At 27.5% G+C, this 18205-nt stretch overlaps 2 protein-coding genes across 2 annotated transcripts; one reads left to right on the forward strand and one right to left on the reverse strand.

The window, feature by feature from the left end:
• The first annotated feature begins 1979 nt into the window (after window positions 1-1979).
• LOC114414753 (pumilio homolog 12-like) lies at window positions 1980-5383 on the forward strand. Its single transcript, XM_028379145.1, has 5 exons — window positions 1980-3091; window positions 3294-3456; window positions 4164-4327; window positions 4435-4693; window positions 4802-5383. Exons 1-5 carry the CDS (start codon window positions 2283-2285, stop codon window positions 4910-4912), a joined length of 1506 nt encoding a protein of 501 aa, XP_028234946.1. The 5' UTR covers window positions 1980-2282; the 3' UTR covers window positions 4913-5383.
• Window positions 5384-10820: 5437 nt separating this feature from the next.
• On the reverse strand, window positions 10821-11695 carry LOC114414754 (peamaclein-like). The gene is made up of 2 exons (XM_028379146.1): window positions 11462-11695; window positions 10821-11324 (listed from the first exon to the last, which is right to left on the reverse strand). The coding sequence occupies exons 1-2, from the start codon at window positions 11541-11543 to the stop codon at window positions 11140-11142; spliced, it is 267 nt and encodes an 88-aa protein (XP_028234947.1). The 5' UTR covers window positions 11544-11695; the 3' UTR covers window positions 10821-11139.
• Between the last annotated feature and the right edge of the window lie 6510 nt (window positions 11696-18205).

The following is an 18205-nucleotide window of genomic DNA, read 5'->3' on the forward strand; positions in this document are numbered from 1 at the left end:
AATAAGAGAGACTTAAACTTAAAAGATGTCTTGGCTACACTTTTAAAGTCTTTAATCTCATATTTCCTCAAGATTCATTACCATAATTCGACTAGTTTTTTTTAATTACCATTTTATTTATTGGTCACAACCACATACAATTATTTTTTAACCAAGATATTTATTGTTGGAAGATTAATGATTAATCCCTAAAATATTAGGATTTATTCAAGGAATTCATATTTTTTTTAACAAATATATATATATATATATCACTAAAATTTTAAAATACCATTATACTAACAACAATTTCATTCTAAAAAACAATTTAAAAGTTAAGCATGTGACATCGCAAATCCTAAGATACTCGTGTAAGAAGGTCTTGGTATTAATTAATAAGTATGTTATTTTTACTTTTTTTGATACGGAACATACATGTTATTTTCAAGAGGGTCTCAGGCACTTGCTTGAGAGGTCTTAATGCAGACACAATGCTGGTTTAATCTTAATTGTTGTCATTGTACAGTGTAAAACATATATTAGGGTTAATAATTTTTTATTAATAATTAATTTTGATTAATTGAGTTATTAATTTAATTATAAATTAATCAAAATTATTAATTATTAAAAAAAAGTGAATAAAAAGTTATTAATCTTAATTTTCTACAATATTTTACTCCTTTTTTTCGCAATTACACCTCTTCTATCTTCATTATTGCACGTGACTCTACCCACAATATATTATATTAGGATCAATAGTTTTTTATTAATTTTTTAATAAATAATGATTTTTTAATTTATAAAACTAGAGGACCAAATATTATAATTGAAAATTAAAGAAAACAAAATCATGGATTTAAAAAATTAAAAAACCAAAATTACAATTCAACCTTTATTTTATTTAAATTACAAAATAGTCCATTATTTAAATTACAAACTTGGTGTACTTTGTTGGTCAAGAGAAACACACATAAGATGGACATGAAAATGTGGAAAAAAATTTAACATATTTTTATTAAATTGATGTAAAAAAATAATAGAATCAAGGGGTGATCATATGGACACATGAGTTTTTTTTTTTTTTTTTGTTTCCAGGTGATTGACATGTTTTTTTTATCATGCCAATAACCTAAAAAGTATATCAATTTTGATTTTTATTTAGTATGTAACATGTTTAAGTTTGGACCATAAAATTATAAAGTAGGTCAAGTTTGAGATGAGATTCGATCTTATCTAACTCATTTTCATATCTAATATAAGATAAGTTTTAGAAGGATTTGATAATCTTTTTACAAGGCATTTGATATATTTTTATCATGCACTTAATTTATTTTTTATTAGTTGTTCTTATTAAATACTCTAAATTTTTGTATTTTTTATTGATAGTGATGCATAATACTCTTAAATTTTAATTTACACATCACCAATAATAAGTTTTTTTAATCATGAAACAAGTTAATGATTATTAAAATAGATAAAATTGATACATTAATAATATTTTTAAAAAGTCAACCGGATTATCTATTTTTTATTGGTCTATATGATTATATCGAAGGTGTCTTATATCAAAGATTTTAACATTTGGAACAAAATCAGAGAAACTATATAATTCAAGAATCCGGTTCAATCAATCTTCACATAGTGCGTGTTTATATTTGGGTTTTGTATTTGCGTTCAAAGTTCAAACCCTAAAAAAAAAGAATTCAGGATGTGAAAATCTGAAACAATATGTAATTTTGGCCTTAACTTGAAAATTAAATGTAATTTTCACTAATGCTCAAGCAAACACACTAATAATATATAATCGTAATTTTAAAATTTCTAAAAAAGGAAAGTAAATAACGTGTCTATTTAAAATTGGTCAAAATTATCTAAGGTTGGTCAAGATTAGATGTTTTAGACTGTAGACTAATTTCTTGAAAAATAAAAAATCAGGATCAACCTTATATATATATATATAAAAGGGAAACTATGGGGCATAACCTTCACATCTATAGACTCTTAAGCACTCAGTTTCTCTTTCTCGACCCTTTTTGGGGTTCTCGCATGTAAAATTACTATATATTGCATGCAAAACGTTTCTCATAGGAAGACTCTCCTTACTTCAGCTAAACAACACTCACTCTTCACCTCCCTCACTCTTCTTCCTCCCTCAATGTCACCCTAATCCCCTTTTTTTCCCTTCCACTTTTTTGCAATTATCAGATAACAAATAATCAAAAACCTTTTCTTTTTTCCTTCCCGTAAAACCCCTTTTCTCTAAACCCTTGTTATTCCTTGACCCATTTCGTTGGCTCCCAACGATGTCGTCGCAACGATCATCATCATCTGTGTTCGACAACGATCAGTCTCCGACGTTGTTGACGTCGTCTCAGCAACCCTTGGCCATGCCCCGGTTCTTGTCGCAAACCCAAAACCCTGGTCAAACCCTAGAAGACGTTTTTTCTCGTCTCTCTGTCTCCGCGTCTCCCTTCAACTACCCACCTTCTGATTTCTCCGCCGGTAGCTCTTACGGCGTCAAAACCCCCTCAAAGATTCTTCCTTGTAACGGTTGGGGTCATGGGGTTACCACTCTTCAAAGTTCCAATCTTTGGCACCCCGCATTCACCTCCAACAATTATTCTTATTATGATGATGGTTTTGTCGATTCCAAACCTTTGGTGAGGCAAAGAGAAAAAACCCCCACATTTGGTGGAGGTGCTTTTCCCGTTTTTCCACTCTCCAATGGGATGCAACAGAAAACCCCTGATGATGCTGGTTTCTTGTACGGGTTTTTGGGTGGTAATAACGGGTCCAATAATCTGGGGTTTAGTGGCAACGAAAGGCGCCTCCGATGGTTCAATGATTTGCGGGGGAGGGTTCTGTTGTTGGCTACGGATCAACATGAGTGTAGGACTTTGCAGGAGACAATGAGAAAATTGACTAGAGAAGAGTTTTATATCATCTTCTTGGAGCTGATCAATCACGTGACCGATTTGATGGTTGATCCCTTTGGGAACTATGTTGTTCAAAGAATGGTGGAAATCTGCACTGAAGAGCAGCTGAGTCAGATCGTTTTGAGCTTGGCTCAGTGTAATTTTCAGTTGGTCAGAATTTGTCTAAGTGCGCATGGGTATAGCTGCTGCCTATTCCCTTTCCAAGATTTTTTGTTTGGTTACTTTATCTTCATGTCTTGATTATTTCTTGTTTCAGTTGTTTGTGAAGGAAGCAATTTGGGTCTTTTTCTTTTATATGTATATATCTGTGTGCAATAAAGTGGTTTTCTTTTTCAATAGTGGTTTTTGATTTTGTTAAAGTGTTTTTTCTTTTCCCAGAATCCGGGGTGTTGAGAAACTATTGGAGCGTGTTACAACCCAAGAGCAACGAGATCTTGTTTTGTCAGCTCTTTGCCCCGGTGCTGCTATATTGGCCAAGGATGTGAATGGTCATCGGGTGCTTCTGCATTGTCTAAAACAATTCTCTGGAGAAGACAATGAGGTAATGTTTGTTCATGGTTTTCTTATGTACTTTATTTGAATTCGCACATTCATTTCCTTTATACAAATAGGAAATTTTGGAAACAGTGTGGTGAAATCGTGTTTGGTGCTAACTATAGGAATCAAAGTTATTTTTTAGAGATTTTTTTTTAATATTTTCCTTCATCCATATTTTCTCGTCTGAAGTAAATTAACAGTGATCTGATTACATAGCAGATTTTTCCACTCGTGTTTAAGGGGATGATACCTGATTACATAGCATTTTGGATTTGACTTTTTATGCGATTTAAGTTGAAAGCTATTTTCTTGGTTTCTTTTTTTCCCGTTGGTAGGTCTCAAATTAAGTTTCTTAGTAGAAATGAAGTCTATGTTTACCATATCAGATTGTATAAAGATCTTCAATACCTTCATGCTACTTTATTTTATCCATTTTAAAGAAATTTTCTTTTAATATTTTCCTTCATCCATATTTTCTCTTCTGAAGTAAATTAACAGTGATCTGTTTGTTCTTGTTTGGTTAAGTCCTATCAAAGTGATGGAACTTATGTAGTTTTCATACAAAACTCAGTATTCTACTTGTTTAAAGAAATCCGGAAGAAAGAAATAAGACGTATTACTCTTATTGGATGGATATAAGGCCTGGTTTATCAAATTAATTTGCTCTGGTTCCTGGTTTCATTAAGTTCTGATTGTAGACTTTTTGCACAGAATCTTCTGAATGTTGTGGCAAACAAGTGCTTTGAAATTGCAACAGATAAGACTGGGTGTGTTGTGCTGCAGCAATGCATTAACCATGCACAGGGAGAAACAAAACAGAAGCTGCTTGATGCTATCATATTACATGTTTCACTCTTAGCAGAAGACTGTTACGGGTTGGTTGTTTTTACCTTCTATATTAAGTCTTCTCTTTTCTAGCCAATAAATTTAAATATGCTTTATTTATACTTTTGTATTTTGATTTTGTTAACTCGTCTGGCAGCAACTATGTTGTGCAACATTTGTTGTCGCTGAAAGTACCAGGAGTTGCAGAATCTCTACTCATACAGCTTAAAGGAAGATTTTTCTATCTTGCCTGCAACAAATATGGGAGTAATGTAGTGGAGAGGTTCCTCCAAGACTCGGGTGAAAAGCATTCGACATCTATTGTTTTGGAGTTGCTCCACAATCCAAATGTTGCAATGCTTCTTGTGGATCCCTATGGAAATTATGTCATCAAATCAGCACTATCAGCATCTAAGGTCAGTGGTAATATTCATGTTTGGGCAATACTCTTGATTCTAATCTTGCATGGTTCTTATGGTTTTGGCAGTTCGTGTTTTTGGTAGTTACTAAAGGTTGAATTGCAGGGTCATGTTCGGAATCGCTTGGAGCGACTGATCAAACTAAATTCCCTGATTATGCGGAGCAACCTCTATGGGAAGAAGTTACTTGCTTGGTTTGAAAAGGGGAAAATATAAACGTGTGTCACATTTACTTTGTATAGCTCAGAAGACCCCATTCATACCACCAGGGAGTTACAATCGCGTCTCGTGTGTTGTCTCCATTGCCTGTCTGTTTCATTACTCTCATAACAAACATTGTGATGCCTTGAGCTATTTTGTTAGTTTGTAGTGTATTTATTCTATTTCAATTTTTTGTCACTTTCATGCGGTAGATTGGACTACAGAGGACAACGCTCAGATGTAAAGTACACATAATTCTGGCATAAGAGCTGAAGCAGGTGAAACAAATTGTGATACTCAGAAACTGTATTCTTGTGATTCTACTGTATTCCTCTGAATTGGATAAATTTGCTTAGGGGGCAGTACTGCAGTAGCTCCTGCTACTTACCTCCAAAAAACTGAGAAACATGCATGATAAATGCTCGCGACATACTTTTTGATACATTTTCCCCCCAATAATAATGTATTCTTTATTTTTAGATGTAATCTGTGAGGTTCACTCCCATATTTCTCTTTATCTAGTATGAGATTATGGGCACGTTTGGGTAAACAACTTATGATCTTGTTCAATAAGTTCTTATTATGTAGGGGCTTAGGCGTGTTTGCGGATTGGATTTTGAAGAGGTGAGTTCACATAAATTAATCAATGTAATTAAGTTTTATTTTAAGGTATGCACAAGTAACTAATTTTTTATTGATGCATAATAACGTTTTAAGGTGTGCATAATTAAAATATAGGGATCCAAAAAAAACTCCACTTGATGAATAACATAATTACCCATTTGATGGATATAGGTCGGGTGTGAATTTTTATCCGTAAGTATTATTGAGTATAGGTGCATTCTATTATTATTATTATTATTATTATTATTATTATTGGTGGTGGTTTTCTCGTGCCGTTCTAAATTAACGTTTTCTTCTGCATGAAACAAATTATTTGCATATATTTTTCTTTTGTGGATAATTATTTGCACATGTGACAGCGCCCTTCAATTATGACGGCACCATGAATTTACCATAATAAAAATCCTTTATTCTTTCATTTAAAATCTCTTTTCCAAACCGTCAATATTCCTTGGCTGATTTCATTGCCTCTGTTTGGTTTAAAAGATGAAAATAGAAAAAATAAAAATTAAAAATAAAATTTTGAATTAAAATAGAATATAAGAAATATGAAATACACATGGGTCTCATCCAATTTCTTCTTCATTTCTCTTTGCTTTCTCAGCCAAACACATCCCAATGATGCCACATAGATTATCATCTCATATGACACTTTGTCTCGTCTCTTTGTCTCTACATTTTCCTTCAACCACCCATTTACCATTTGATTTGACACTCTTTCGTATAAGAGTTGAGCAGGTTGTAAGTTGTAACAAATAATTATAAGCCTAACCCTGGTAGATGTTTTTTCAGCCAATTGACCGATTGGGTGTAATCTTTTTTTCTTAATTACTAATTGGAGGTTGATTTTTAATTATTATCTGTTTTGGGATAAATCGTAGCATCTATTATAACTTCTAAATTAAAAATCATAACTGATATTACAACTTTTATGACTTTTGACTTGAAAGTCATAATTAATGTTATGACTTTTATTGTTTTAAATTGAAGTTGTAAATTCTTTATAATTTTGGGTATTTTTTTTTAAAAATTTGTGACTTCTAAGGTGTGACATTTTTTTATGACTTTAAAATCGGTTAGTTTTTTTATTTTATTTTTGTTTTTACAACTTTAAAGTTGTTTGGGTTTTTTTATATATAGAAGTGGCAAATTTATTTATGATTTTTATTTTTTTCTGTTTTACGTTTTTTTAAAATTGGAAATAATTTTTTAATTTAATTATTTAATAAATAAATGTTTTTTTAAATTTTATTTATCATTTTGTATATATTTTTATATGGTTTTAGTTGATATTTAATATATTTTGTATATTTATTTAAAATTTTAGTATGCTATTTTATTTAATATATTTTCTATATTTTTTACTTATGTTATGTTATTATGTTAAAGAATTTTATTTGTTTTGTAAATTAAAAAATAATGTAAAAGACTTAAATTCAAAAACACTTAATTTTATACAATAAAATTAATAAATACTACTATATGAATGTATTAATTTACTTAATGATAATTGTAAAAAATAATTATTTTTTAAAATTAGTAACAAAATATTTTAATGTTTTCATTTGAATTTAAGTATTTTTAAATTTAAGTCTTTTGCATTATTTTTTTTAATTTACATAATTAATAAAATTCCTTAACATTAGTAAAAAAAATATAGAAAAAGTATTAAATAAAATAACATATGAAAATTTTAAATAAATATACAAAATGTATTAAATAAAATAATATTAAAAATATATATAAAATATAAAATAAAACCATATGAATATATATATATATAAAATATTAAATAAAACTAAAAAATTTAAAAAAACATTTATTTATTAAATAATTCAATTAAAAAATTATTTACAATTTTTTTAAAAAAATATACGCAAAAAAAATAATATTAGAAGTCGTAAATAAATTTGCACTTCTATATAAAAAAACCTAAAAAAATTTAAAGTCATAAAAACAAAAAAAAATTAACTACCACTTAGACGTTGTAAAATTTTTTTAAAATGAAAATCGTATCAAAGTTTAGGACTTCAGTAAAAAAAAAAAAATCTTAGTATTGATTATCACTTTTAACTCAAAAATCATAACAAATGTTATAACTTATTCCAAAACAGATAATAATTGAAAATCAACCACAATTGATAATCAACACAAAAAAAAAAATTACAACCAATTTGTCAATTGACCTTTTTTTTCTCTCATTTCTCAGTCTAGTCTCCGCGTCTCCCTTCATTGCATGCATGACCCACATCAAACATGGGCTAATAAGTTAGGTTTCTTTATCAAATGAGCCATCACATTTTTTTTGAAAGCTTATTTATTGAAAAAAATCAAGCTCTAAGTTTATTTAAAGGTGCTTAATTTAGATTTAACTAGATAATTCGTTACTGATAGTGATAAATTTTTACTGTAGTATGTTGAGACTATATACCTTTTGGTTATTTACAATTTTAAACATATCAATCTATTGAAATAAATAAAGGTACACACAATAAATGGGGTTAAGTTGAGTGTAAGTGTTCTTGAAAACATTTTCGCAAAATCTTGAATATAAGTTTAAACTGAGTTTCTTTCAAAAAAAAAAAAAAAAGTGTAAACTGAGTTTGCAATATGAAAACTTAGATGCGTGAGGGAGAAAGGGAAACATAAAATTACACAAATATTTATATTGACTCATTCTATAACTTAGAATTGCGTTTAGTCCCTTCACTTTAAGCAATTTCACTAACAACGTACAGTATTTTTTGTTGACTTTTCAAGCTTACATCAATGTGACCAAATCATGATGATATAGATATTAAGTGTGTGTTTGGTTTGATGTTAAAGAATTGATTCTAAGTTTAAAATTAATTTTAAATATATTTTTATATGTTTGATTTTACTTTGTTTGAGTAAAGTTTAGAGTTGATTTTGGGTTTAAAATTAATTTTGAATTAGAATAATTTTTTTATGTATGAATTGAAGATAAAAAAATTCATAATAATTCATGCATTCTACCCAATTAACTTTTAAGTAGCTTTTGAGTTGAATTTAAAAATTTATATTAGATTTTACTCTTAATTTATTTTATAATAAAAAATTTAAATATAAATCATATTATTTCAAAATCAATTTTATCAAATGTTCATCTAAACAGACATTAATTATTTTTTTTTCATTAAGTTTCTTCAAACTTTCACAAAGTTCACCGGATGAAAAGGTAACTCATTGAGGATTTGAAACTTAAGTTCAAGATACAAAGCATTGATAATAAAGGTACATGAAAGAATGTAAGTTCAGAGTTTCATCCAATGAAAAAAGTTTAGAAGGAATTATGTTCACTTCTCTATGTTTGAACTTTGTTGAAGTCTTGCTTTTATACACCAATGAGAAGTATTTGTTGAAAGAGCTTCTTCTCATTCTAATTTTTCATTCAATGTATGACAAACTTTTTTTTGTGTGTTATTATAGAGAGAGTTTGTCCTTTTTAGGAGGAAAAAGAAAAGTTGATAATACTGTTGCATTGACAGTCTACTTAAAAGTTATGTTATACTTATTTGACACAATGAGAGTTCTTTCTATTTCTCCTTCTTCATCATGCAACAAGAAATTACATGAACTCAGTGCATAAATAAATGCCCAGTTGAAAGGGTATCGCCGTATCGTCTAAAAGGCTTGTTATTTGGATGCATTTTGTAGAAAGTATTGATTCGGACACTTTTCATGTAAAATCATATTTTGAATCTTTGCTTAAAAACTCGTATAGCTTTAGACAATATGGATTTCATTCACAAAACGTAGTTGTCTTTCAAAGCAGACATTCTTTGGGAAAATAGAATAAACAAAATCTTCTTTATATCCGCTCATGTATTTATCCTCTTATTATAAATGAAGTGAAGTGCTCTTGTTATTCTAAAAAAAAAAGATATATCCGCTCATTTAACGCATTGTTAGATCATTCAAACTTATTATTATTTTTTGTTATTATCAAAACAATTTTAGGGATTAGACGTTCTATACGTCTTTAGATCCAACATTTATATGTAAGTTTAGGTTTAGCACTTATTTATTAGAAGTAATTTTTTTATCTGTTTAAAAAGATTTATTACAAAAAAATTAATAAGTTAAACTAAAGTACACTTATAAAAAAGCTAAGTTAAATATAAAAAAGTGTATGTCAAATAATAAAAGATTGAATTTATTAAAAAAATATTTTTTAAAGGGAAAAGTGATAAAACAAACCATCTTCAAACCTTATAAAACTTATCCTAATTAACCTATTATGTTTGAATTATTTTTTTTGGAAGTAAAGTATTTGCATAGTTAGGAGTTATATCCTGGTCAGCATGTTTAAAAAACTAAATTATCTACAAATTATGTTGAACTTTTTTTTTATCTGAATTAATTCTTAAGCATGAAAGAGTTATAAAACTGGTTTAGTAAAAGGAGAAAGGAAGGAGGGAAAAGTTGCAGATTTAATTCCTCTCACTAAAAAAATTAACAATTAAAAGTTAATATTTATTGATAATTTTTTCTCAAGCATGGTAATTTAATCGTATAATATTATACTATTCGTATAAATATGTAGTATTTACACTAATAGTTTAGATTTAATTAATTAAATAAATAAATATTATCCCAACAAAGATTAAACCATTTGTATATATAACATTTTTTCATTGATATTTAATAAAAAATTTCTTAAAAGATTAAATAACTATCATTTAATTTTAAAAGGAGTAAGCATCACTAAAAAGAAAAAGACCAACTTCGCGACCGTTTTGTGTTTAGAAAACGAAATCTCACTTAATGGAGTGAGAATTAGCGACTAATTATCCAGTTGCAAAAGTTTAAAATAACACTGGTCACTGATTGGGTGGCAAAAGTATTATTAAAGCAAAACGATTATATGTAATGATTTGTCACCGAAACACTCGGTGGCTAATGATATGTAAGATTGCGACTTACATCTTCGGTTGCTAAGTATATAATAAATATAATTTGCAATATTGATTAACCACAAGAGACTAATTAAATTTAGAAACTTTTGTATATAGAAAAGGACAACAATGAAGCAAATCAATTAATACGGTTCTCTTCCCATCCAATTCATAAATCTTTATGTTATATATACAAAATTCATAAAACATGAGAACAGATCGAACATCATAAATATGATAAAACATGTAAAGATGTAGACCTAAAAGTAAAAAAAAAAAAAAAAAATCTCTAAAAATACAATTTATTGATCACTTTAATCTAAAATTCAAAAAGTCGCTTAATTAAATAGATAAAGTTAATATATATTTAAAGACTAAAATAATAATAAACAATAAAGTTTATAAATTTATTTAACATGTTACAAATTTATTTTAATTTGAATTTCTTTATATAACTTCAAAGACTAAGATGACAGAACTAAAACGATGTTTTACTCTCGTAAATAATTAATAAGCTAATTAACTAGGTCGGAACACATAAGTTGAAGGGTAGCTATGCTAATTAACTAGACGGAATACTTAAGTTGAAGGGTAGGTACATAGATCCGTGGCATAATGCAATACTCTGAAAAGGAAGGCTGAAGATACAATACAAGGTAGTTTATTGGAATGGAGTGTGATGATGAAATTAGATATTCTTCAAGGGCATTTGTCCTTGCCCTTGGAGTTCTTCATGTCCCTGTAGCAAGGGCACTCGTCCTTGTTTCCGTAAGTCCCAGATGGGACACAGTTGCACTTCTCGCAGCAGATCCCGCAAAACCTCAAGCATCTGTCCTGAACCCCAGCTTTGGCACACCTCTGCGCGCACTTTGAGTCACAGAAAGCTAAATCCACCACACATCACACAATGTACACATTAATTAATTTCATCACTTCATTAGTAGCATATAACAAATTAAATCAAGCAGTAACTGTATTTGCATGCAGTGATCATCGAGGGAGGGAGGGAGAGAGGGCTTACGAGAACCAGCCATTGAGATTTCCAAGAAAGAAGAGCTAAGGACAAGGCACAGAAGTAGCACATTTGCGAACTCGAGCTTCATCTTTCTTGCACGGAGTACCTTTACCAAGTTGTGATTGTGACGAAAGAAAGGGTTCGGGCCAGAACTTTAAAAGAGCTTACTAGGTTGTGTTGCGCTAGTGTGAGCCAGTTAAGGGTGCTATTTATAGTAACAAATGAAGGGTAGTTACTAGTTAGGTGTAAGGTCAAGAATATCTTACGTCTGAAATTTATTACTACTTCTTAGTTCCATCGAATATGCAAGCAGGATACAGCTGGGCATTTCCCAGTACTGCTAAGTGCCTAACATCATTCTTTGCTACACAACACATGATTTTATTATAGAGAGAAATATATATACAAGATAAAGGATGCTTTTTTTTTATCCCTACAAATTAAACAAGCATCAAAATATTTATAATTAATATCCACACACCATATTTAAATAATCTTATTGGTGTAAGAGAAGGATATTAATTACTATAAGAAATATATATTAATTGTATTTCTGTTTTATTATATCTTTTTCTCTTTAAGAAAAAAAAATATTAAAATAGTATATGTAAAATATATTGCTAATATTTTGAATTTAATTTTGATATGTCATCAATATAATTTTTTATATTTTATAAAATAATTAGAAAAAAATATTAAGCATAACTTTAAAATACTAATTGCTATAAAAAAATATACAATTTACTAGAAAGCCATTCATCATTAAATTTATTTCAAGATTTAGATTGACGCTTGACCTAAGTCAGAGCATGACATTATTTTTACCAAAAAAAAAACATATTTCACCAAAAAAAAAAGGGCATGACATTATTAAATTTATTTCTAGGTTTAGATTGACGTTTGTAGTAAGTCAGAACATGGGCATGATAACCATATGTATGGCCATTACCCTGCATATTCATATTGCCATTCTACATATATGCCATGCATATGCTCATACCATGGTGTGAGTTTACTCACGCTTTGCACCAAAAGTCTAGACCCTTCCCAGCTCTCACACTTTAGTACTCAGGCGCATCTTTATGCCCCAGATAATTTATTGAGAATTTGCATTTTGTTTGATATGAAGGGTTATATATGCATGCGAATATTGTTAATTATGACAAGGATGTTATTCATCAGTAACATAAACAAAAAAAAAGTATATATGCCAACCGGATTCAATAATTTATACTTGAACAAATTACAACTTTAATTTAGGAAGTTTTGTGACAACCTGTCTTTGGCAAAGATTAACGATTTTTTTAATGCAATTATCATAGAAACGAAATTTGAATCCATAACTTTATTTAAACTATTCAAATCCCTCACTACAAACTCAATTCTAATCATTTCAAAGATTAACGACTAAATATGTAGACAATAGCATTTTCCTCAAATTATTCGCAACTACATATCCTTTAAAAAAAAATAAATCGCAACTACATATATACATAGTTTTAATATCTATATCTATCTATGGGATGAAATTGTCCATTTCCTAATACGTTTTTTTTCTTTCAAATTCTACAAGAAGGGAAATGACACAGTAAGGTTTAAGAGGACCCAGTTCCCCCTCGAATCCATGTTACAACAACAGGCATATCCCAAAAATCTCTCTGTGAGGCTATGATAATGTGGTTCGTCATCGTCTACCATAAATGTGTTTTTTGTGCTCTATCTTTTTCTGTTTTTTTCTTCTTTCGACAAATCTTTGTTTGCCACTTCTGCAAATGACTCGATGCAAAAGAAAACATCACACGAGCGCCTTGATATTCCATATTGTTTTCGTGATATAATAATAATTTTCATTTTCAGAATAATTTTATATATGTATAGGCTTAATTATATATATATATATATATATATATATATATATATATATATATATATATATATATATATATATATATATATATATATATATATATATATATATGAGTATTAGCTAGTATTGTCAAGTAAAATTTAATAATCATTTTATGTATTGATTATACTTATAACATAATTACACTCTTTAAAAAAAAAATATTAAATTAAAAGTTCATATAGATAAATTTTTATATAATTTATAGATTTGTTAGTATTTTATCACAATGCTTTATTTTAATATTGACACGATTCTTCAAAATTTAAACAAATATTGACTATTGTATTTAAAAAAATGCATATAATTATTAAAATAACATTACATGACCTAATTAGTTGAATTGAATTTTATTAAAAAATATTAATCATGTAAATGTTCAAAATTTAATTATAATCATCTTTCTTTTCTGGCATTGTGATGCTTCCTGTGTCGGCAGTGTCAAACTTACAGTAATGGTCGTTCATTTGCTGTTGTTTTTGCTCGCGGTAGAACGAATATTTTTGTAATGTTCATCAAGCATAATGTTTTTTTATTATTATTATTGATATGAAGCATAATAATAACTCCCTAAATACCATGGTTTGTTTGAGGTTTCTTTTAGACAAGGTATTCTTACAATAAAAAATTATGAGATTAACTAAGACATAAAAATCATTGAAATAAATTTTGTCTTTCCCAATAAAAACTTTTCAATAGGCATGAATCTGCGGAGAATCAAACTCCAACTGTTTAAGGAAGTCAATCATCTACTAAGTGTGTTGTACTTTGTTGGTGGTTTGTTTGAGGGATGGGAGGACCGAACCATTGCTCATTCTGTAAATTTTATTTATTTTTTTTTTTGTGGGAAAATCTCAATTACCAAATACGTGTTAAAAGCCAATTGTATATGATCATGGTAGCAAAAAGATTGATTCGTGCTGCATTGATGGACAAAGGTTGAGCTTGCAAAACACAAATGACAAAATCCAATTGCTTTGCATTTCTGTATCTGGATCGTCTTCAATTAAACGTCTTGTTCCTCACTTGTTTTCATCCCCAGATAATATCTCTAACCAAACGACGAACACTGAACATCAACAATGTTATCATGTTACAAGGGTGCCATTCTATCTACACATAAAATATTAAAGTTCTTTAACTAGTTTTGTTGCATGAAATTTATTTTATGTATATGTTTATTATTGACTTTATTTATTTAAAGCTTTTCAAAATTTAATTCTTAAGTTTAGGTATTTTTTTATTTTTTTTAAATAAATAAAATTGAAAGAATGGTTTTTAATAAATTATATTCATATTAAATAAAAGATAAAACATATATTCTTATAATATTTATAAATAACAATTTTCGCTTGTCTGTAGATTCTGTTATCTTTAATGGATCTTTCGCAGCATATAATATTACAATCTCTCTAATTTTTTCATGTCATAAGAAAATTCTAAGAGGAAAAATTAAAAGTGAAAGGATAAAAGCCCAAAAATTAACATTTAGTATCAAACAAGATTCCCTCTATAGAGGAATACCTGTAGAAAACAAAAAAAAAAAACTGTTAAAAGTTAATTAAACTAATAGTCATATTGAAAATATGCGAAATCATCTAATCATTAAAGTTTAAAAATTATTATTAAATAAATATAAAAATAAATCAATCGAATAGATTGTAAAGTAAAATCATATTAATTTTTTTGAATTAAAAGGATTATAATAAATTAATCATTTAATATTAATAAATTCCATTAATAATTATTTGAATAATCACTCTATAAATGAATGAATACATAGACAAGTATAAATAATCCCGTTGAATATTCTTTTAGTTTTATATCTGTTTATTTATTTTATTTTAAAAAATATTGTATAGTTTTTTTATCATTAATTAATTTGAAACAATCCCACACATGTTGATTCACATACTTAGTAATATTATACTTTTGCTTTTATATATATATATATATATATATATATATATATATATATATATATATATATATATATATATATATATATATATATATATTCTTAAATCAAATGAATTAAATATTTGTATATATTTTCAGTAAAAAAACATTGTTAAGTGCTTTAATTTTATAAGGATAATAATTATTTTGGTAAGTAATGAGTGAATAGAAGAAAAAAATATATTAAAAAATAAATATTTTATCAACAAAAATTTTAAATTGTGTAAAAACAATTTAATTCTTTTAATGAAAGAGAACGAATAAAAAAATATTTTCCTTCAATCTCTTACTTTTGATTTTCTTTAGAAAATGTTATAATTTTATTTTCAAATATTTGTAATAAAGAAAATATTAAAAATACAATAATATTTTTATAACTATTTATAAAATATAAAATAAATTATTTTAAATATTTTTCTTTATATATTCTTTTATTTTTTGTGTCCACATAAAACGATTTTTCGCAGGTTTGGAATTGCCAGTTCAGAGTGTGCTAAGAACCAGGAAGAATGTATATTGTCAAATTGTCAATTCATTATCATGATGTTACCCTTTATTTGGGACCATTGCCGGCTTCTTTAATCTTTACCCTTTATTACACCAAGCAAAGATTATGACGTAATTCAAAAGTTGGAAACAGTTGCGAATATGGCGACTCTTCTTGTTTTTTTAGAGGAACCGCGGTTTTAACGTGAAAGCAAAGGAGAGTCATGTATCAATTGCAACTAGGTTATACTTACAGAAGAAAATTATGTATTTATTCATCACATGAGTTTTTATCTTAGTATTGATGAGATTAGTTTTATTATTGAATGCGTAGATGAATTGATAAGTGTTATTTTAGTTTTCTTGGAACTTTTTACCAGTTGATTTTTTGTTTTCTCAAATTTTAATCTTAGATATACTACTATATTAAATAGTTAGAAAAAACTTTATTATTTATAATAATTCTATATAGATGAAATAAAATGATTTCTCGTAAAGAATACATGTATTTCTTTTTAGAAAAAAAAGAAAAAGATAAAATCAACTTCGTAAAAAAGAAGAAGGTAAAATCAACTTAAAAAATTCACTTGAAATAACTATGGAGAGATTCATTAAAAAATGATCACAAGACAAAATTGTTGAATTTATTTCCTTTCAAGAGACGGGACTATGGGAGAGTTGTCACGAAAGCAGACCATGACCGCTTCCTAATGTTAGTTTGCCCAATTTCACTTTCTTATGCAAGAGCAATTTGTACCCAATTATACTTTCTTTTCATAGAGCCACCATTTGTCGTCGGTGTTCATAGAACTTCTCCAACAAAGAATTTTGCAACAATCTTTTTATTATAATTTTCAGGATTGTGTAATCTCTTGCTCATTGTAAAATCGGTTGTTTTAAACTTATTGATTTATGATATCATAAAAAAAATTAATAGGACAGTCAGACTTATTTTTCTTCTTTGCTAAAATGTATTTTAAATCCCTTATCAACTAGTCAAGTATATTTTTTTGGTAAAATATATGAGAATTTAAAAATATAATTATATATGATTTTTTTAAAAAAAATTTATGACGTGGCAAATCAATAAGATGTTAATATTATTATTATGTCATTAGTTAATATTATTATCTAACAATAAAGACTAAAAAAATACATACACTACAATCAAAACAAAAACATTTAAGTGAATAAGATAGCCCACACACTAAAATATTAGTATTTATCTTTTTTTTTTTATGAAGATTGTCTCCTTGTTGTAATTCTGGACCTTTTATCTATTACTTAGTTTTAAAATAGTAAAATATTTTTTAATGTAAATATTTGATTCAAATTAATGTAAATATGTTTTTTAATTATTAACATGGTGCAAGTGATATCAAATTTAATCTCTTTAAAATAAATTTTTGAATTCAAACTTATAGATTGAAAAACGTAATTGAAAAAAAATTACATTAAAAATAATCAGTCAAATTTTTAAACAAAAATTAATCATTAATAAAATATATTTCTTAATTATATTCAACAATTCAATATTAATACTCAATCAAATTTTAAACCAAACAGACCTAAATAACCTGGGAGGCATTAACTTGAATTTGATTGAGTCAGAGAAGTCAAAGAATCAATTATGTTGGTTTTAATTCCTTTTTCTTGCCCCCTAAAAAAATTCCTTTTTCTTGCCTGTCTCAATTGTATGTCAAGTGGTACAAAAGCACAATTTTAACGTTGTGCGAATATTATATAACGCATAACATGCATAATAATAAACATAAAAAAAATAATTTTTTAGATTCATCTTCTTTTAATTTAAATTACATGTATTTTTTTATTGAATATAATTTTATTTGAATCGAATAGAATTATTATGGAGACAAAGTTTTTTTTAGTTATTTAAAGTAATTACATATTTAATAATTGAGACATTTGATTAAACTTCGGTGGTACTAATACGGGGGAATTAAATGTTAGTTAAAAAAAAATCCTGAAAATGGCGCAATGGAATAATAGGTTATAGGACGTTGGGCCCAAACATGGCTGCAGTATTGTTTTTTTGTCAACAGGCTGATATCATTATGAAATCTTTGCTTTAGACCACAGCCTTTGGGCTGCTTTGCCTTATATCTCTTCTCTCAGAAAGGAAAAAAATATAGTTAAGATGTAATGACGCTACTATACCTTCATGTCCTGCTTCATTTTCCTTTTCTTTTTAACCGCTACAAGTCTTTCTTATCAGAAAAATACTTAAATGAAATATTTCCGTATGATCTTTCCTTCCATTTCAAATAAAGTAACGTTTTTATGTTAAAGGAAATATTTTTTATTTTCTCTTGATCACTTTTCTTTTGTTTGTGTTGATTATCTTTAATCTTAATTGCAATTTGAGTATCATTTTACAC

Source organism: Glycine soja, chromosome 6 (assembly GCF_004193775.1).
Source record: "Glycine soja cultivar W05 chromosome 6, ASM419377v2, whole genome shotgun sequence".
Lineage (NCBI taxonomy): Eukaryota > Viridiplantae > Streptophyta > Magnoliopsida > Fabales > Fabaceae > Glycine > Glycine soja.

Coding starts and splice junctions, on each gene's coding strand:
- LOC114414753 (XM_028379145.1), top strand. CDS start 2,283: ATGTCGTCGCAACGATCATCATCATCTGTGTTCGACAACGATCAGTCT. Junction 4,328..4,434: donor TTAGCAGAAGACTGTTACGG/GTTGGTTGTTTT, acceptor CTCGTCTGGCAG/CAACTATGTTGTGCAACATT. Junction 4,694..4,801: donor CAGCACTATCAGCATCTAAG/GTCAGTGGTAAT, acceptor GTTGAATTGCAG/GGTCATGTTCGGAATCGCTT.
- LOC114414754 (XM_028379146.1), bottom strand. CDS start 11,543: ATGAAGCTCGAGTTCGCAAATGTGCTACTTCTGTGCCTTGTCCTTAGC. Junction 11,325..11,461: donor AATCTCAATGGCTGGTTCTC/GTAAGCCCTCTC, acceptor TGGTGGATTTAG/CTTTCTGTGACTCAAAGTGC.